General features: G+C 30.8%; 1 protein-coding gene across 1 annotated transcript; it reads left to right on the top strand.

The window, feature by feature from the left end:
- Nucleotides 1-6,855: 6,855 nt before the first annotated feature.
- LOC142317669 (testis-specific serine/threonine-protein kinase 6-like) lies at nt 6,856-19,667 on the top strand. The gene is made up of 2 exons (XM_075354223.1): nt 6,856-7,169; nt 18,614-19,667. The coding sequence occupies exons 1-2, from the start codon at nt 6,856-6,858 to the stop codon at nt 19,665-19,667; spliced, it is 1,368 nt and encodes a 455-aa protein (XP_075210338.1).
- Nucleotides 19,668-20,920: the final 1,253 nt, after the last annotated feature.

The raw sequence follows: 20,920 nt of genomic DNA on the forward strand, positions 1-20,920 counted from the left end.
CAGCTGATGGATGAACGTAGAAAATATAAGAATGCTAGTGATGAAGAAAGTAAAAGGAACTACGACAATTAAGAAATGCTATAAACAGGAAGTGCAAACTAGCGAAAGAAGAATGGATTAAAGAAAAGTGTTCAGAAGTGGAAAGAGAAATGAACATTGGTAAAATAGATGGAGCATACAGGAAAGTTAAAGAAAATTTTGGGATACATAAATTAAAATCTAATAATGTGTTAAACAAAGATGGTACACCGATTTGTAATATGAAAGGTAAAGTCGATACGTGGGTGGAATTTATTGAAGAGTTATACGGAGGAAATGAATTAGAAAATGGTGTTATAGAGGAAGAAGAGGAATTCGAAGAGGATGAAATGGGAGAAACAATACTAAGATCTGAATTTAAGAGAGCATTAAAAGATTTGAATGGCAGAAAGGCTCCTGGAATAGACGGAATACCTGTAGAATTACTGCGCAGTGCAGGTGAGGAAGCCATTGATAGATTATACAAACTGGTGTGTAATATTTATGAAAAAAGGGAAGTTCTGTCAGACTTCAAAAAAAGTGTTATAGTCATGATACCAAAGAAAGCAGGGGCAGATAAATGTGAAGAATACAGAACAATTAGTTTAACTAGTCATGCATCAAAAATCTTAACTAGAATTCTATACAGAAGAATTCAGAGGTGTGTGGAAGAAGTGTTAGGAGAAAACCAATTTGGTTTTAGGAAAAGTATAGAGACAAGGTAAGCAATTTTAGGCCTCAGATTAATAATGGAAGGAAGATTAAAGAAAAACAAACCAACATACTTGGCATTTATAGATCTAGAAAAGGCATTTGATAACCAAGACTGGAATAAAATGTTCAACATTTAAAAAAAATTAGGGTTCAAATACAGAGATAGAAGAACAATTGCTAACATTTACAGGAACCAAACAGCAACAGTATCAATGAGCACAAAAAAGAAAAAATAATAAAAAAGGGAGTCAGACAAGGATGTTCCCTATCTCAGTTACTTTTTAATCTTTATATAGAACTAGCAGTTAATAATGTTAAAGAACAATTGAGATCCGGAGTAACAGAACAATCTGAAAAGATAAAGATGCTATGATTTGCTGATGATATAGTAATTCTAGCTGAGAGTAAAAAGGATTTAGAAGAAACAATGAATGGCATGGATGAAGTCCTACGCAAGAAGTATTGCATGAAAATAAACAAAAACAAAACGAAAGTAATGAACTGAAGTAGAAATAACAAAGATGGACCATTGAATGTGAAAACAGGAGGAGAAAAGATTATGGAGGTAGAAGAATTTTGTTATTTTGGAAGTAGAATTACTAAATATGGACGAAGCAGGAGCGATATAAAATGCTGAATAGCACAAGCGATACGAGCCTTCAGTCAGAAATATAATTTGTTTACATCAAAAATTAATTTAAAGGTCGGGAAAAGATTTTTGAAAGTATATGTTTGAAGTGTCGCTTTATATGGAAGTGAAACTTGGACGATCGGAGTATCTGAGAAGAAAAGATTAGAAGCTTTTGAAATGTGGTGCTACAGGAGAATGTTAAAAATCAGATGGGTGGATAAAGTGATAAATGAAGAGGTGTTACGGCATATAGATGAAGAAAGAAGCATTTGGAAAAATATAGCTAAAAGAAGAGACAGACTTATGGGCCATATACTAAGGCATCCTGGAATAGTCGCTTTAATATTGGGAAGACAGGTAGAAGGAAAAAATTGTGTAGGCAGGCCACGTTTGGAATATGTAAAACAAATTGTTAGAGATGTAGGATGTAAGGGGTATCCCGAAATGAAAATACTAGCACTAGATAGGGAAACTTGGAGAGCTGCATCAAACCAGTCAAATGACTGAAGACAGAAAAAAAAGAAAGTATAACATTTTCGGATACCATCGTTCCAACTCGAACTCGAAAGGACCGACTAATGAAGAAACCCCTGATTTCAAGGAGAATTTCCTTGTATACTCCATTCAAACAGTTTATTTATGATTTCTCTCCTCCAAACGGTGTCATATGCCTTTCGCATATCGAAAGATACAGCAACGAGGCGTTGGCGAAATTGGAAGGCGTTTTAAATAAAAGATTCAACAGCAATTACATGATTGATAGACAATCTATCTTGGCGGAAACGGCATCGTTCGAGGGCAGTTTTCGAGTTTCTTTCGAGGTACCACATTAGAAAACAGTTTACCATTCGTTCCATCAACTTGTAAATGGTACTGGTTAAGGAGATAGGAGATAACTTGAGGAGTAAAATTTATCTTTACAAGGTTTCAGTACGGGACTCACCAATGTATCTGACTTAGAATCTGATCAGAAAATATTTTATTGTTTATACATAAAAGGTGTACTACAGAATCCAGGGGTGTTAATATGCTAAACCTGATTACCATTTCTTGTTGAAAGTGTCACGTCAATTAGTCAAGGCATACCCTAACTCATTAAAAAAAAGGGATGAATTTAATGAAGAATGAATGAAAAATTCATTCATTCATTAAATTTTTTTCATTCAAGGGATGAGGGGAAGATTTTTTTTTAATGAATTAAATTGAATTTAATTCATTTTGCGAGTCTCCAATAACAAACGAAATATTTTCTAACTTGTATCTCACAAACTTAGACAGTATGATGATGTAATTGAAACTAATCTAAAGGACCTTCCAATCGAGTTTGCAACATCAGTTGACGCGATAACCAGGATTCCGATGCTTTCTAGTCCAATCGGCTGCGGTAACTTTACCGATCCACACATGGCCAGAACCTTTCTCCAAACAACCGATGATGAAGTTGTCCAAAAAATGGTATCGATATAATTCATCCATGATTTCCGTTTAACACGCCGAAACACTCGATGGCAAACAGCCCTCGCGTTGTGGAAGCGCACAGAAATTGGTAGGTCTTCGTTTGAAATTACGTAAAGCCTGCGCCGATCTCTTAGTGAATTCCTGCAGTATTCATCCCACCAAGGAACCGCAAGCCGCCTTGGCTTTCCAGATGTTAAAGAGATAAATTAATTTCCACTATCGATTATCAGTTATGTAAACATAGCAAGTTGGTGGATCGAAATACCACTCTTGTCGTGTTGGCCAAAAGAATCATTGTATCTGATCCAGTTTGCTTTCCGAACCACCCATCTGTGTGGCTGACTCTTGGGCAAATCACTATTACCAATGGAGTTAACAATCGGTCTGTGATCGCTTCTAAAGAAGTTTTTAGAAACGAAACAGGTAAAACGTGGGAATAAGGTTGCTGAACATAAGAACAGATCGATGCACGAAAATGTACCTGATGAAAATGACATAAACTTGTACGACCCATCGTTCAATAAGCAAAGACCGAAGTTCTGCCTCAGTCAATCAACTACAGTGCCTCGGGAAGAACATGATAATGACTTCGAAGTATGTTCCAATTTAAAAAAAAAATGGAAAGTAATTTTTAACAGTCAGTACGTGCAAGTTTTATTTGCATTACTACAATAAAATTTGAATTGCTACCTAACACGAATAGAAATCATTTCTTCAATATCAACAACAGATACCATACATATTGCTGGATAAATAAAAAACATGATGTAGATTAACACGTTGGCTGCCGTGAGGACTACCGCTGATCATCAATTTCTCATCTTTTAGTGAATAGTTGATTCACCAGTAGTTGAAAAATTCACCTTTTTCTTAGGTGAATCGTTTCTGATTCTGAATGCAATCAAAATTGCACATCTTCCATTGATGATGATAATGAATAATACCACTATACCAGTTTTAATACAGATTTTACCCGATTTGTCAGATGTTATGGTGGTGTGCTAGATGTTGTGACTTGTGACACGCTTGTCCCTAAAGGGTTTTTGTGTAATTGTAATTTTAATCAGAATTGGCAGTGTAGCAGCCAAGTTCTTAACAGATATCACTGCGGATACTGATAGATTACTTTACAGCTTCCACTGCAGCACTAACAAAACGGTCGTGAGTGCAGTATATAACCGTGATGGACAAGATTGAACATGTATAACCACTTTGGTATGTCGCAGTGTGGTTGCCAGAGACCAATGGTACCATTAGCGGCATCCGAAGCGAGTAAGGTGGTGATCGAGGAATGATATTAGGCCTGGTGTCGATCAGTTGCATGATCATCTCTGTTTCCATATCAGTTGGACTACCTGTAACTTTTACAGATACAGTTCTAAATGATGTGCCGTCCCACAAAAAATAAACCCACTGCGGTACTTCGACTTACTACTCGTGCTATCAGAGTGAATATACTGACTACATTTAAGAAGATAAAATTTCTGAGCAGGTAGAAACAACTTATCAAGCTACACTAAACCTTCGCATATCCTGGCAATTTACCTACCACTCAATCTTTATTCATACTAACAGATATTATTGTTTGGCAGTAGACTGTGATTCTTTAGTTATAAATACTATTATTTTCTTGCAGTATTCAAGCTCTTACTAGAAAATAAAAAAGAAATGGTTCTTAGACACTAAAATGACAGTTCTCAAATTTTAAGAAGGTATGAAAAGGTGTTTGTAGATGTAGAAAAAAATGCCTGCATATTTTTTTTTATTAATTTATTTCTTTTTTAGAACTCTTTATTTTCTTAAACTGCTATAGATAAAGTAAATCACCAAAGATCTAACAATATGTTGTACTTAAAATGATTAAGTAATAAAACTGTTTTGATATTATCATAAAAGCAAGTCACCTATTGTAACAGACATAGAGTAAAGCACAAATATCATGCGAAATCTATTTGGGTTTTTATTAAATTATCAGATGTTATTTTGGAAAGCAATTCACATTAAAAAAAAATTGGTCAATAAATACATTAACAAGTATGTCATGGCTTTCCTTTTAAAACAATCTGAATCAAGTAACTTCATATTTTCAAGCATTGTTATTATAAAATCTAACATCAATCAGTTTTGGACTGCAAGCATGCACATATGTTAGCACCAGAACCATGAGTTGTGAAGTATGACTAAAGTTGAAAAATTTGAAAAAGAATTTCCTCTGCATTGTTATTAACATAATTGTAACAAAGGTAAAGGAAATTCCCTGTACAGCTATACAGACAATACAGCAATTTTTTTTTTTTTGCTAAGATCTGGGTTATTCCATCAATGAGCAATAAGCATTATAATATTTCTTTTAATTTCATTAAAAATTTATATATGACTACTTCAAATTTGTGTATGAAATTTTGCACAATACTAGAAACAATCCCTATGCTTACACAACTACTAAAAACACTAAACAAAATGAAATTTCTTTAAACCAATCTCTTAAAGCAGCAAATCTTTTTTAAACCAAAAGACATAAATGACAAAATGTTAACTGAATGAAAAAAGCATTGTATTAATACAATTTATTATGAAAAAAAATGTAAATAATAATAAAATACATAGGAAGTAAAGTATATCACATAATTTTAAATTAATAACAAAATCTACAGCGATGAACCAAATCACTATAAGTACTGATGTGCCATTAGCACAACAGTGCTAATTACAATTATGAAATTTATATTCTTCATATAACTATTTATTCTTCCTGAAAATAATAATTTCTTCAGTCAATAAATTTTTTCATCCAAACCAAAAACAATATGTATACATACTTAAATTAATAAGTAAATTTTTATAGAAGTGTAAAATTACTGGAATAAGTGCAGGTTATTCATTTATTCATGTAGAGTTGATTATGTAGTGGTAATTAAATACACTTACTAAATTTTTTATTTAAATATACATGAATGTTTTTTATATATATTGAAGTAAATACTTCAATATATATAAAAAAAATTTTTTGAAGAAATACACTGACAAAAGTAAATATTCAGTGAAGAAAAGTCAACTTTAAAGTAATTCTTAAGTACTGTAGTGCCCTCTCTTAAAACCAATTACAGTTGAACTTCATTATAAACAAAGTACAATAAAACCAGGTAGGAATTTTAAACCTAGATGTTTGACTGTGTACTACTCTGAGAATTCAAGCTTTTTAACCTGTTGTCACATTTCCAACATGTACATTCATGGGTAATCAAATAATCTAGGCTGTTGAACAAGTTCTTTTCAAATCAGGCTTAAAATTATTTGTATAACTGCTTAAAATTCAATAAAACAGTTTAACAACTATTTATAAATTTTCAGAAATTGAAGATCCATTCAATTTTTTAAAAAGGAAGAGAAAGAATAAGAATAGCTACAGAATAAGAAATATCAATTTATGGAATGGTAAGGATGTTGGAAATTTTGAAAATGAACCACATTAAATCAATAAGTAAAGTAACCTTAACAACAAAATAAGTGTTAAGGTTTTATGAACACCAAAATCAGCTTGCACATGTTATAAGCAGATTTACTGGAAAAGATGACATCATCACTTAATATGTTCATCAAGCCAAAGTTACAAGAAAATTTGTTCAAGTAAATCTCTAAGTTACATATTTTTATATTTCTTTAAAAATAAAAACTTTTAAATAATCTGATAAAAATGTTATATATGAGCGCTACTTCTTTATAAAATCATGTAATTATGTTCCACACTATTCATTAAATAATTGTGTTTAATATTTTGCTTTTTTATTTATTAACTTGTCTAGTACAGAAGTATTCAAGCAAAAATAATATCATACAAAAACTGAAACATGTGATATACACTCTTCTTGTTCTTTTCTCAGTCCATATGAGTAAAATATGTGGAATTTGTCTCCAAGGTGATGAAGTTGTTAAAAGTCACTCTTATTATTTTGGTAAATATGTTATGTGGATTTATTAAAAACATATTTTTGAAATCAATTAATCTGTAAAACATTTATAACTGTTAATAAGAAATGAGCCAAACAGTTCAAGTTACTGAATCTGATAAAAATCTATTTGCATTGCATGGATATACATATGACAAATTACTTGGTGAAGGAACCTATTCTAAAGTTTGGCTGGTCAAATATCATAAAACTAGTGGCGACATAATACACAAAGAATTCTTATTGGCTTGCAAGATAATTGATACTGGAAGATCACCTAAAGACTTTACAAAAAAGTTCCTTCCAAGGGAATTGGATATTCTCATAAAAATTAACCATCCCCACCTCATTCACTTACATAGCATATACCAGCGTAGAAAAAAATTGTTTATATTTATGAGGTAAAAAAGTAATATTATGTTAATTTTAGTTGAAATTTTATGTATAGATAGAAGTGAGTTAGAGCTTAAACTGTAATCTAAGTAAATATATAACAAAAAATGTTCTTCTGGGTCTAGAGAAAACAAAAATGTCACTCTATATAAAAAAAATGATGGTGCATGGGTTTGTCGTATGTGCTAAAATTTTCATTTTAGCTGCTATTGGAGCATAGCAGACTAATTATGATGGGAGGCTGCACAGGCTCCCTCAACAACTCTCCCGCTAGAAGCAGTCCGTTGTCAATTAATTTACAGATATGTTTAATTTCTAAGCGTAGTTTATTTATATCTTATATTTGTATTTTTGATTACTTATTATTCATTAATTTTATTAATAAAAGAAAGGGATTATTAGTTAATATTTACCAGTAAAAAAAAAGAAAGAATGCTTAGCGTGAGAGCTATTGCATACGGCTCCATCCACAACTCTCTCGCTAGTCCGTTGTCAATTAATTTACAGATCATATTTAATTTCTAACTGTATATTATTCTTATTGGTTCTTAGTATTAACGCCACCGCAGCTACAGTTGCTGTTTAGGTTATGTTGACTTCGTGTACTCTGACAAATCGTACGTATATCAAAATAACCTAACTTAAATATAACCTACGCTCGCTAACCTCTTATAATTAACGGTACTTACGTATTAACGTCACCGCAGCTACTTAAAAGTAGTCAATCTGATTTCGGTGGATTAACATTAATTGGATTTCGGTGCTATACATTAAGGTTATATTATTATTAAGTTGTATATATTCATATTTAATGTTAATTATAAGAGGTTAGCGAGCATAGGTTATATTTAGTATAACCTAAATGTATTTAGGTTGTATTTAGTACACGAAGTCAACAACCTAAACAGCTGCGGTGGCGTTAATACGTAAGTACCTTCTTATTTATATTTTACATTTGTATTTTTATATATTATAATTATTTTTTAATGTTATTTAATTTCATTAATAAAATAAAGGGACTTAGTTCATTTTTAACAGTAAATAAAATAATTTTCTATTTAGCGGGAGAGAGTAGTTTGTGCGCAGCCATCCGGCGCATCATGCGGTCCGCTCTGCAGCGATCACGTGGTCGCTTTTCAACAGGTGCTGCAGCTGGACTGACAACTAACACAACTTCACACGAACACACATAAGACTAAACGAATAAAACGGCGTCCCTAGATCAACTCCCTGTTATTAATATGGCTAGCGTATTAAAAACTATTAAATTTCATATCTATTCATTGGTTAAGCTTATTTTAAATATAAAAACACCCAAATGTTCTGAAAAATACTCCCTACAGACTCTAATATTTCTTGTATTAAAATATTTCTGTAAAATACTTGTAGACGGTCCGGCGAAGGAAGCGAGCCCGACCGGCTAGTTCTTAATTTAAAACTCGTTGCACATTTAAATTTTTTAGAGTCCTTGTGAGTAGTGGTAAAGGTAAACTGAAAGACAAAAACAAAGCTAAAAGAATTATTGATAATTAAAAATAACCATAAATAACAATTACAATTTATCTTGTCTAGATTTTTACATAATCAATAAATTTTTATTGCCTACAGCTTTGTTAGTTATGGTAAATAACAAATTTATGACCTATGAAACAAGTAATGGGGATTAAGATGTGATCCGAGTGGAATTTTAAGGAGTTTAAGTTTTTGGTACGAGCTACCTATCTTCTTTCATCTTGGACCATCATAAAATTTTGTTTGTACTAGATTTTATTTTAGACATGTAAGAAAAAAATTCTGTCAAAATGTATTTGTGTAGTACGTTTTTTTAAATTTACCACAGAAGCTTACAAAGAAGTTTGTACGTGGGTATCTGAAAATGAAAATGTATGTACAAAAAAGCCATGCATAAGCGAAATTTAAACCTGAGACCTCCGGTTGAAAGGCTACCGGTCTGCCACAGGTATCGGCGGACTTTATTTTTATATTTACAATTTCCTGTATTTACTGATTACCGAATTAAAAATACGCATATAGTTCTGTTACTTTTTGTAAGCATTTTTTGTACAATTTGAAAATATATCTTTTTAAATACCATTTTGCAAGTATTAAATTGATTTGTTAAACATGCTGAAATTACTGTTCTAATTTTCAAAATTTTACAAACTACATTTTGATGAATAGTATTTTTGGTGTGTACAGCTGAGTTCTGAAAACTATAATAAAAGTCCAAATAATAAGTACTACACTATAATAAGTACAATAATAAACGTAAATTAATATTGTAAATAGAGCTGCTGTTTACAGCCGAGTTATGTCTTATCGTAAAACAAAATAGAATTGAAAAATACTGTTCCTAGTCATAATTTTAGGGCAATCGTCCCTTAAAAGATATTTTCTTCTCTTCACTTATATTCATGTAATACATTCAATTAAGGCACAAGTTAAAATCACTACCTAAATGCATGCCACTTTTGTAATCTTCTGAGTCCTATTATAATCTTAGAACAGGCCTGGCGAATCAAAATTGCACTACAAACTAAGTGACGAACCAAATTGACAAACTATAATTTCAATGGTCACACAACTAATAATTGGATTTTTCCAAATATTTTTTCGATTAATATGAATGCAGAAGTAAATTGAAAGTGTTCAGTCAGTACAAGCATGAGAAAAAAAATACTACACATCAAATATGAAAAGAAAATACATATTGGACAAACTACAAAATGTATTTTAATAAAACATTTTATTTTAACTATCACAATTATTAAAATCACTTAAATGATATTTCAAATTTTATTTTAAATAAAAACCCAACATTGATAGCTATTTCTTTCGCTTAATATTTGCATTTCTTTTCGCTTAATTTTTCTAAATTTGTTTTGATAGTTGAAGTTGTACACCTTAACTGGTTTTCCAGTTTTACATACGTTATTGATGCTCTATTTTTGTTTTTATTATATTTCATCTTAGAGAAAAGCTTCACAAACGTCTGTAGATCAAAAGGCACTAGCAATTCTTTAGGCAAAAACATATGAAAGTTTTTTGTTGTTTGTACTTGCTATAAAATTCTACTTTTCGTGGGGTATATTTTTTTTAGTTCAATATTGCATTGCAGGTCAATTAACTCAATTTGCAAGGTTTCTGAAACATCAACACCAAATGGAGAGCTCGATATCTTAAATGCTTTTCATAATTTACAAGGATAATTTAGAAATATTATGACACGTATTCTTAAATTAATGATATATACATACGTTATGGTCATTGTGTTAGTCGATAAAAAAGAAAGTATCGCTCAATCGTAGACATTAAATTTTACAATCTTTTTAAATTCTTATAATAATGATTTTTACTTTTTCTTAACGTTTGAGAAGGGAATAAAAATCAATTATGACAAACATTATGATTCGAATGGAAATGACTTAGCATCAATAAGACGCGTTTTATCAGAGTTACATCCCTCGTAACTTAGAAGCACTCTCACCAAAAATTTCGTAATAAAATATTGTACAAATTTAATATACGTTATTTTCGGACTAAATAACTGGTTATTAAATACAAATACTGACTCAGCCTAACTGTCGGCCAATGTAATATTTAAGGTTAAGGACGAGGTTAACGAGTGTACGAAGGTCAGAAACTGTTTAATTTTTGTAATTTAATAGTATCTCATTACAATTTATCAACTGAAGTCAGTCCACACAAATTTCAGTGAAGTACTTTTAAGAACGAATGATAAACAACCTAATCGGTTAGATTTTAGAGTTCAAGTAAACAGAATACGCGTACGAGTATTCAGGCGGCCGATACACAAGCATCTCCTATAAATTCTGATTAATGTAAAAGAAACTACGGGACGTTAATATATTCAGTAACCATGGGCTACTATACAAAAATTATGCATATTTTAAATAAAAAATTTTAATTAAAATTAAAATTTTTATGTTTCTTAACTTTGTTCGGCACATCTGACAACCGATGAACATTTTGTCCATTAAAATTGTCCATTGTTACGTAGTTCCCTTGAGTTTTTTAAGTTATACGATTGTCAGTTGTCCAACAACAGTAAAAAATCACTAATATTTTAGATTACATTTCTATAACAATAAAAAAATAATAAATTCAATTTTTTTCGTCATCTGATTGCGAGAAATTCGTAGTGTTGTCTGTATTAAGAAATAGACACAATTTTGTTTTTCTATTAAATTATCCAGTTTCCAATAATTTTAACAGAATCCGTTACATGTTTTATACAGTTTTTCCATTCCTGCTGGCCCGTTTTATCGATGATTTTTAAGCATAAATTTTAATATCAGAAATTTTAAAGCTGTATTTTCTCAATCTACTTAACTTTAGATTTATCCCTTTCTAACTCAATTGTGTTGGGCTCACAATGACAGAGGGAGGTAATAGAAGCACGGTTTACCACTGGATCTTGCTAATTCATCAGTTTTACACACGTTATAGTTACTTTTAAAACGCGAAACCTCTTGTAATAATTTGACCTTATGTTCATTCTATTCAATAATCGCTCCTTTTGAACTAGGCCACGTTTTGATACCATCCTTTTTCCAAAAAAAGAATGGAATTTTCTCCTTTTTACATGAACGATAAGGAGACCACCATTGACAAACCTTGTATCACTGCCAATATGCGTAATTATGAGACGCCTACCTTTATCCGATGGAACCTTATTGCCGGTTGATAAGCCACACAGAAAGTTTTCTTTTGACAAATTCACAGCTTTATCTTTCCAAACGAAACTTTTCATGTGGCCTTCGTTGAACTAAGTTTCATCCATATAATATATTCTACGTCCTTCTTGCCTCATTTTCTTTATTTCACTGAGGTAATGTCTTCACCACCCCTGTCAATTAAAACACCACGGCTCCGTTTTTCGTATTTAAAATTCATATTTTTTAATTGTTTATAAAACGTTGTTCTTCGGAAATGTGGTAGATTATTATGGCCATTTACAACTCGTAACACTTTGTCTCTATTGTAAGCAGTTCGTTTCGAAAATAAAATTCATGTACTTTTTTTACGAATCGTGTTTTTATCGAAGTCAAAATTTTCTTAATTGACCTTGCGGGGCCTTGTTTTCTAGGAGAAAAAAAGGCCCCGTGATTTATACTTGTAAATCACATTTAAGCAGTACAACTTCCACTTAAGCAGTACAACTTCCACTTAAGCAGTTTTATTAACGACATCCGAAATCAAAGCGGTTAGATTACTCTGTAATTCGATTTTATAAGCATTTAAAATGTGTTTTTCCACAAGAGGCTTTTTTTTCACGATCGTGTTTTCGGAAGGTATATCAATAATCGTGCACTATTAGCTGAATCTGTATCAGACGTGGTGTCAAAATATTATTACTCAATTCAATGGTAAGTCAAATTTAGAAATACACTACACTCATGTTTCAGTAAACTTAAAAAAGTTGCATTATAATAACTTACAATAGAAAAAAAGTTATCATATGAAAAGATCAAGGATTATAACATTATGTAAACGTCATGATTATATGACTACTATAATTGTACGGTAACTAATATATGAGCATATGTATCAGTAGTACACATGTTGGAGCAGGGCTGAAAGCCTGTGTACTAGCATTTTGCATGCATTGGCTTGTGTTATAAGCAAACTAAAACATTGTCATTTTCTATATGTCTTTTGTGGTATGGTAATACATAAAAACAGATTTCATAAACTTGCTTTAGCGTATGTAATTGTTGAATTTTATTCTAAATTATATATTTGTTGTGATCTAGGCTTATACTTTCTGTTATAGAAACTAATAATAGTAGAATCACACATGACTAATGTGTTATTTATGAACTGTTGTAAACACAGCACGCAATTCTAAGAATTTCATTAACTTATTTTTAATCTTTTCTAACCATTGTGCTGTGATGGAACGTATGTCACCACACATCGGTTGTAATTATGTTCTAGAAGTGTAGTTATTATAGAAACATATTTGCTATGTATATTTTACTTAATGAAGTGAATAGCTGCTGTTAGTGATTTATTTTTACTATTCGTTGTGTTGTTGAAATTTAAGGCTTTTGTCATAAATTCAGTCATTTAAATTTCTAATATTTCAATACAGCTATTTTCTTTTAAAACGCCCAAGTTGTAAGAAAAGGTACAATAGTTCATAGTCTGGCGAGGGAAATTTTATTCAATGTTTCTTTTTACAAAAAAATGCCGGAACCGGAATATTGAGGAAAACTGAAGAGCTGAATACAGTTATTTTAGCCGAGAAATCGTGTAAGTTACACACGAATGCTTTGAGACATTTAATAAATAAATTTTTATGTAACCGAAAATGCGTTCTACTGTGAAGAAAATTATGCAAAAAACCCGCGAAAGTGAAATTAATTTCTAGAGGACTAAAATATCTTTAAGAAAAATATTACGTAAAATGGGATTTAGATAGAAAAAAAGATGGAAACTGGAAAACCCTGATAAAACGGCGTGACATTAAAATGCAAAGAGAATGACATTGCTTCGACAAATTTCCCTGTTTCGCGAAGAAGGAAGACCGATTGTATACAAAGATGAAACCTATATTCATTGTAGTCATGCGACACCAAAATCGTGGGTACACACAACAATCCTTCATGAGGGACTGAAAACATCAGTATCCAAGGGCTCACTATTAATAATTGTTCATGCCGGCTGTAATAATGGATTTATTTACAATACGTTACGTATAAGTCAAATAAAAAAGTGGATTATCACAAATCGATAACTTCCGAAAAATACACGAAATGGTTACGGGAGAAGTATTCCCAACTTGTCTCCTCGGTCGGTCATTGTACTAAATAATGCATCGTATCACAACATTCTGCTACAAAAGCAGCTAAATTCTAACTCTTTAAAACGCAATATTATAAAATGGTTAGCGGAACAACGAATTAACTAACTGTTCCTTCTGCTGTGTCGAAGACTGAATTATATGATATAAAATTGCACAAAGAAAATCAAGACATTTCTAATAATGACATTTCGAAAATTGTGGTCTTAGTTCTGCGGTTGCCACTTTATCACTCTGACTTAAATGCCATTGAAATTATTTGTAGTCGGGGCAAGTAGCTAAAAGAAATAAAAGTTTTAACATGTCGGGACGTTCTTAAGTTAGCTGAAGAGAAATTTTCATAAAGTGTCTGAAGCTGAATGGAGCTATGTCTGCGAGCATGTTGAGAAGATGAACAATTATATGATGTGCACATCGGCAATTTTGTGATAAATGTGAATTCAGAATTGGACACGATTTCCCGTCGACAGCGATTTCGGAATTCTGGAGCTACAGCAATAAAGTGAGTAGAAAAAATTATTTAAAGTACTTTAAAATAATATTAATCGGGATACTATAGTAGTTTTAATCAAATAGCACCGTTTGTATTTTTTGTTATAAATATCATTTATATTACACTGACAATGTTTTCAGTCGGATAGTACCGTGCCAAATGTTTGATGAATGCTGGTAGTTTTTTTGTGCCTACTTACGATAGTTATGATTATAGTGTTGTACATAGATGGGCACGCGTTGTGAATCTGTACTAATGCACGGAACGTGACTCATTAGAATCATGACGAACTTTCACTCATAAACGTGTAACGTTCATTTATTCTTATAGCTGAATACAGTGTAGATACGGATTATACGAAAAAGTAAAAATGTAAACATAATAGTACCGCCACAAATTCAAAACATTATCCTCTGCGCTACGGGAATGTCAGTTTTTGATTTTAAATTCTTTATAACTCAAAACTGAAATAAAGCGACACTTTTTGTATATGTATAATCAGCACGGTGAAAACAATTATATATGCAAAGATTATTGAATTTTAAATGTGGGTCATCGTTCAGAAAAATTACCGGTTCTATAAAACTACAATTAAAGACTTAGTTCGTCAGAAACTTTTGAAAAATTATGTCCTTTCAACAATGGAAAATTTTGTGCCTTATTATTTTTAAATTTCCTCTCCAACAATTTCATTTGGAACGCTTTAATCAAATTGCAAGTATTAGTAATTAAGTCTGACCCTCCAACTTCATATTTAACAGATTCAAAATTTCTGTAATTTCTAGCAAGAAACATTAGGCTTGCAAACCACTCATTTCTTAGTTCAGGAATCTATACATACATTCTCCTCGGTCGAAAAAATTAAATTAGTTTACCATAACTCAAAAATGATCTTAAATATTTTCCGTAACTCAACTATCTTAAATTTGGTAAAATAAACAGTGTCGCCATACTCAAAATCTAATCCAGTAAGGTTTGCCTTTAAATTGGCAATGTGGTAAAGCGTGCAAGCGGATGTCGTAGTTAACTCGGCGCATATATAATAGTGCATAAATTTTGTTATCAAACAATATATCATGTATGTCACGGATTTTATTTTTTGCCTTCAACTCCATTGAAAATCAACTTTACAGCCCCTTTATTTTTTCCAATCATAGCCGGCGCTCCATTCGTTGGTAATCTGGAAAGTATCTCTAAATGTAAGTCATTATCAGATAAACATTTTTATGTCTTGGAAAACATCTCTTCACCTTTTACAGTATCTTTCAAGCTTAACGAGATTTAACAATTCTTGTCTAACCCGGAACGATTCATTAACATCACGAATAAGTACTGCAAGCTGTAAAATTATTGAAATATCAGTATTTTCATCGAAAGCTAAAGAATACACTTTGGAATTTGTAATATTTTTCACAAATTCATAACTCTTTCTACAGAAATTTTATCGGGCAAAATATCCTTACATATTTTGTTCGACCTTTAATTTAGATTTAAAGCTGGCAAGATTATATTTTCTCACTCGCACGTCAAATTTCAAAATGGTTGCTACGTTTAGTTTCAAGATGTTTATCATTGAATTCTTTAAAAGTAGCTTCTGTGTTTCTACAAATCAACTTGTTTAATTTGAAGTTATGCTTTATGAAGAAATAATTCATGCTTAACAGATACTAATTAATATTTACCATTAAATAAAGTGCACTTGTACTAACTCCCAGAAGAATTACGTTTGCACCTCGCTTCACCTTGAAACGTTTTTCTTGTTTAAATATGCCGGCCTCTTATTATTTTAATGCAGGCCTTCGTGGAGCGAATGGTAGCGTCTCGCCCTTTCATCCGGAGGTCCCGGATTCGATTCATAACGCTAAAAAATTCAATTTCCATATCCCACGTAAAATCTTAATCGATCTTAAGCAAAAAAAAAATAAATAAATAATAAATTATATTATTGTAGATCACTACACGTAGACATAAATTGGAGAATAATGAAAGACAAGCAAATCGAAATTCAGCAAACTGAAAATAACATGTCCCAGAAGCAAACTAATTTATTCAAAAATTTGCAGCAGATTATTATGATGGAACACTTGTTTACAATATCGATGAAACTGGCGTTGATTGAAAGCTGTTGCAATGAAAACTATAGTTTCCTGCAAAGGAATAGTTTCAGGCAGAAAAATATACAAGAATGTGTGGTAGTGTTAGTTGATGGCAATGTAACTGGAGATCACCGATTAAATTATAACTGGCAAATCAAAAAGACCACATTTTGTAAAGGTACCCAATATCAGATAATTTACAAAAAAAAAAGAAAAAATGGGTGAGTTGCAACTTTTTTTTAGATTGGTTTGATAATTATTTCACATCAGAGGTGAAACCTACCAGAAAATTTATAGTTAATAAAATGGGAACGTAATTTTCATATTAGATAATGCACCTACTTATCCTTCAGCAATCTGCTTAGAAAGAAAGGACAGAAAATTCAAAATTAATTTTACAACAAATATATCAAGTAGTCATCGTTACCCTGAAATGCCTTTACCACAAAGAATTAATGAAAAAAGTTCTTTTGGCTGATGAAGACATAAGCTGCACAATTTAAGATATCAAAGAAATTAATTTGGACATGGAATTCTGTTAAAAGTATAACATTGGCAAGAGTGTGGAATAAAATTTTAAATAAAACAATGCCCAGGGACTAATGAAATGCATTATGAAGATGTTGGAAATACAAGGAAGTTTGAAAAGAGATACCAGGTTGTACAGATGGCAACTTCAAGATTGTTGAAAAATTGCAAGGCGACAACTGGCATATAATGCTATGACATGAAAAACCTCATGAATGCTTGGCTGTGGATTGGTTGGACTGACCCAAAAAAATGCTCTTCAACACAATCCTTTGTTTAAAATGATTCTGACAACTCATAAATTTAATTCAAGATTAAAGCAAGTACAGACAGATTTGTTTAAGACAGTGTTTTTGAAACTATGTTTTGATCCTGGAAGTATGTTTTTGAAAGTATCCTGGAATATACTTATTTTACATTTTGTCTTTATATTAAGTGTGCGATACACATTAAATGTTAGAACAATATGTCCAGTACATATGATAAATTTGTTTTTAAATTTTCTATTTATCCATTTTCTCAGCCTTATATAGGCCAATCTGGATAATCTGTGTTCTACGATATATATCAAAAATGGTCAAGTGACACATCTTTTTCTTTAAACCAGCTTGTAACTCACTATTGACACTGTTTAATGTTCCCTTCTTTTATATGCTTTATAATAGAAATCTTACTTGAAACAGTAATAACATTTTCATGTAAATTTATCAGAAATCTTAACCTATAAAAAATAGACATTCATTTAGTTTAGTAGTATATTTGTTGTAAAAATAAGAAACAATAATAATCCTAGTAAAAAATCTTAGTCAATAGATTTAGATTTAAATTACTATGCCTAGTTTAAATATTAATTACTTCTCATTTATAGTCTTAAATTCATTTATTCTTTAAAAAAGCAGGTATTTTGGTAATGGTACAAATTTCTAGCGGGGATAGGCAATTTGCTTTGTTGTGCTTCCCTGGTATGCTACCCAGTACAAAGCAGTGTTAGAAGTAAGTTGAATGCTTGAAGGGAACAATTTAAATCAATTCAATGAATTAATTTTTTTGTATCTTTATCACCATTGCCTTTTTTTCTTGAATATAAATTACTGACAATTTCCACTGTGAGAGTTAGATATTTATTAGAAGTTAAAATCAGTATCAATATAACATTCTAAAACTTACAAATGTACAGAAAAAATGCAATTAATATTGTACTACAATAATATCACTACTCTTTATCCTGGTACACTTTGAGTATCTTTTAGTGCTTTTCTACATGAATGGAAGAATGGCTGTATTGGGTTTTGAACATATCCTCTAAGGACCAGAGTGAACCCAACTGGATTATAATTATATAATGTCATTAGTTAATTGACTTAATAGTTGAATTAATTTAGTTTTATTTTACAATTTGTAAAATATGTAATTGAATGTATCATTTCAATTACAAAACACCACATTTTAATCATGAATTATAGGAACAAAATTATTAAACTAATATTCACTTTCTTGTTCACACAGATATGCAGAAAAAGGTGATTTGCTGGATCATATATTAGTCAATGGCGAACTTAAAGAAAACAGAGCAAGACTGTGGGCACGTCAGTTATCATTAGGTTTACAATATTTGCACAACCTTGAAATAGTACACCGGGATATTAAATGTGAAAATGTCTTAATAACAATTAACAACAATGTAAAGTTAGCAGATTTTGGTTTTTCAAGGTTTATAGTTGATTCATCAGGAAGGGAATATTTAAGTTCAACTTACTGTGGTTCATTAGCATACTCTGCACCAGAACTACTAAGAGGAAGACCATATGATGCAAAATGTAGTGATATCTGGTCTTTAGGAGTTGTTTTGTTTGTAATGTTAAATCAATGTATGCCATTTAAAGATGTAGACATGAAAAAATTATATGAACTTCAAATGAACCATAAGTGGAATTTTAGAAATAGAATTATTTCAAAAATAACAGAAGATGTAAAAGCACTTGTTCGTGGCATGATAGAACCGGATCCAAGGAAGCGAATGCTAATAGATGATGTTGTTAATAGTAGTTGGTTTTCTGCTGATGATAGACTTAAAGTGATGTCGAGGAGAGAAATTGATGCTTTAGAATCAGGAATCAAAAAAAAGTCAGAAGTGTTACCAAAATCCCAAAAGTTCTCTTTTCAAACTTGGAAAAAGAGTAAAAAGGATGAGCAAGTTATTCGCATGACATCACTACGTTTTGAACGTTCAAGTGAACAGATTAATCTTGACTCAGTGTCTTCAAGAAGATCAATCTCCATCTTTCAGAAACCAACAGGAAGTTCTGATGCTGTGCTCATACCAGTGAGCTTAAGTGAAACAGAGAATCACATGTCTGTACCAGAAGCACCAATTAATCAATTACAAATAAAGTTACTAGAAAAGCAAACATCATCAAATACTCCAACAAAGATTGTACAAAGTACAAATTTGATAGAAGCCACTGAAACAGTATCCAAGACCAGTCAAATTCCAGTGCAAGAAGAGACTGAAGAAGAAAATACAAAATCTAGTTTGCCTGCTAACAGTGCAAAAGACTAATAAAAAGTAATGAATTACAGAACTAAAAAAATTACTTTATTACATGAGGCTTGAATTTTGTTTTTTTAAACTTAAAATAGTCAAATTATTACAGAAAATATTTTGGTCTTTAGTTCATAATAAATGTAGAAATTTATATAAATTTTTGTTTTCAATTCCTTTAATATAAAATAAATAAAAAAATGTAAAGTTATCTGTAAAAATTAAAAATATTTTAAATGTTAGTTAAATATTTTAAGTTATTACAAATTATAAAATAAGTTCAATTAGATGACCTTAAATCTAATTTCTAACTGACAAACTACACAAACTCTAAGAAAAGCAAATCATTCTCTCCTATGAATTTGAATTTCAAGCCTAACATTTAACATATTTAAAATCATTCATTTAAAATCATCTGTAAATCTGTAAAGACTGAATAATTAAAGTAGTGTTTCTCTTATCATATGTCATTATGAAATAATTAGCATATCACTCTAATTTTATAACTAAAGATGACACAGTCTTAAAACTAAGAAAAGAAGAGGACAAACTTTTGAATCTCACAAATGATTAATATTATTCATTTTTACTTTCTCTTTATTTGCATTTTCTAAAATAAAATCTGCTTGAGTGTAATGGCATATTCATAAAAAGTGAAGTAAATTATGTAGGTAATAAAACATTAAAATAAAGATAATTATGAAAATTCACAAACTTAATAAAATAATTTGTTGTATTAGCATATCTTTATTACTCTAAATATTAATAAAGATCTGTTAATAAAATAAAAATAAAAAATGGTGAAAGTTAATGTTAGTAAAATGACATAAATAAAATTAAAAAGAAAAATATATTAGTAACTGTAGATTGTAGAGTTACAATGTTCTGCTAAACATTGTATGGACTGAAATTCTATAAACTTAACTAAAAAATGAGTGCTTAAAACTTTCAAGTATAGAAAACAGTTCATTTTTATCTAATGTATAATTCCTGTCTCATTTCAACTCTAAAATGTTTATCATATTTCTTAAGTAATCAATTATGGCAAGGTCTAAGACAATCCCAGTATGGTTTGAAACCAGAAATGCATGCTCTTTGGTCACTCGTGTCTGAATTATAGTAGAAAAAAGTTATATTTTCAGTTCTGCACATTTATTTGAAAAATATGCTTAATGCAATATGTAAAGTTTTGATGAAACATTAAATTTTGTTATCTCTTCTCAAAAAACTGATTCAAGCCAACGTGTTTATTTTTTAATCTCACTGTATAA

The sequence above is a fragment of the Lycorma delicatula genome, chromosome 1 (genome assembly GCF_047948215.1).
Source record: "Lycorma delicatula isolate Av1 chromosome 1, ASM4794821v1, whole genome shotgun sequence".
NCBI classification, from domain to species: domain Eukaryota; kingdom Metazoa; phylum Arthropoda; class Insecta; order Hemiptera; family Fulgoridae; genus Lycorma; species Lycorma delicatula.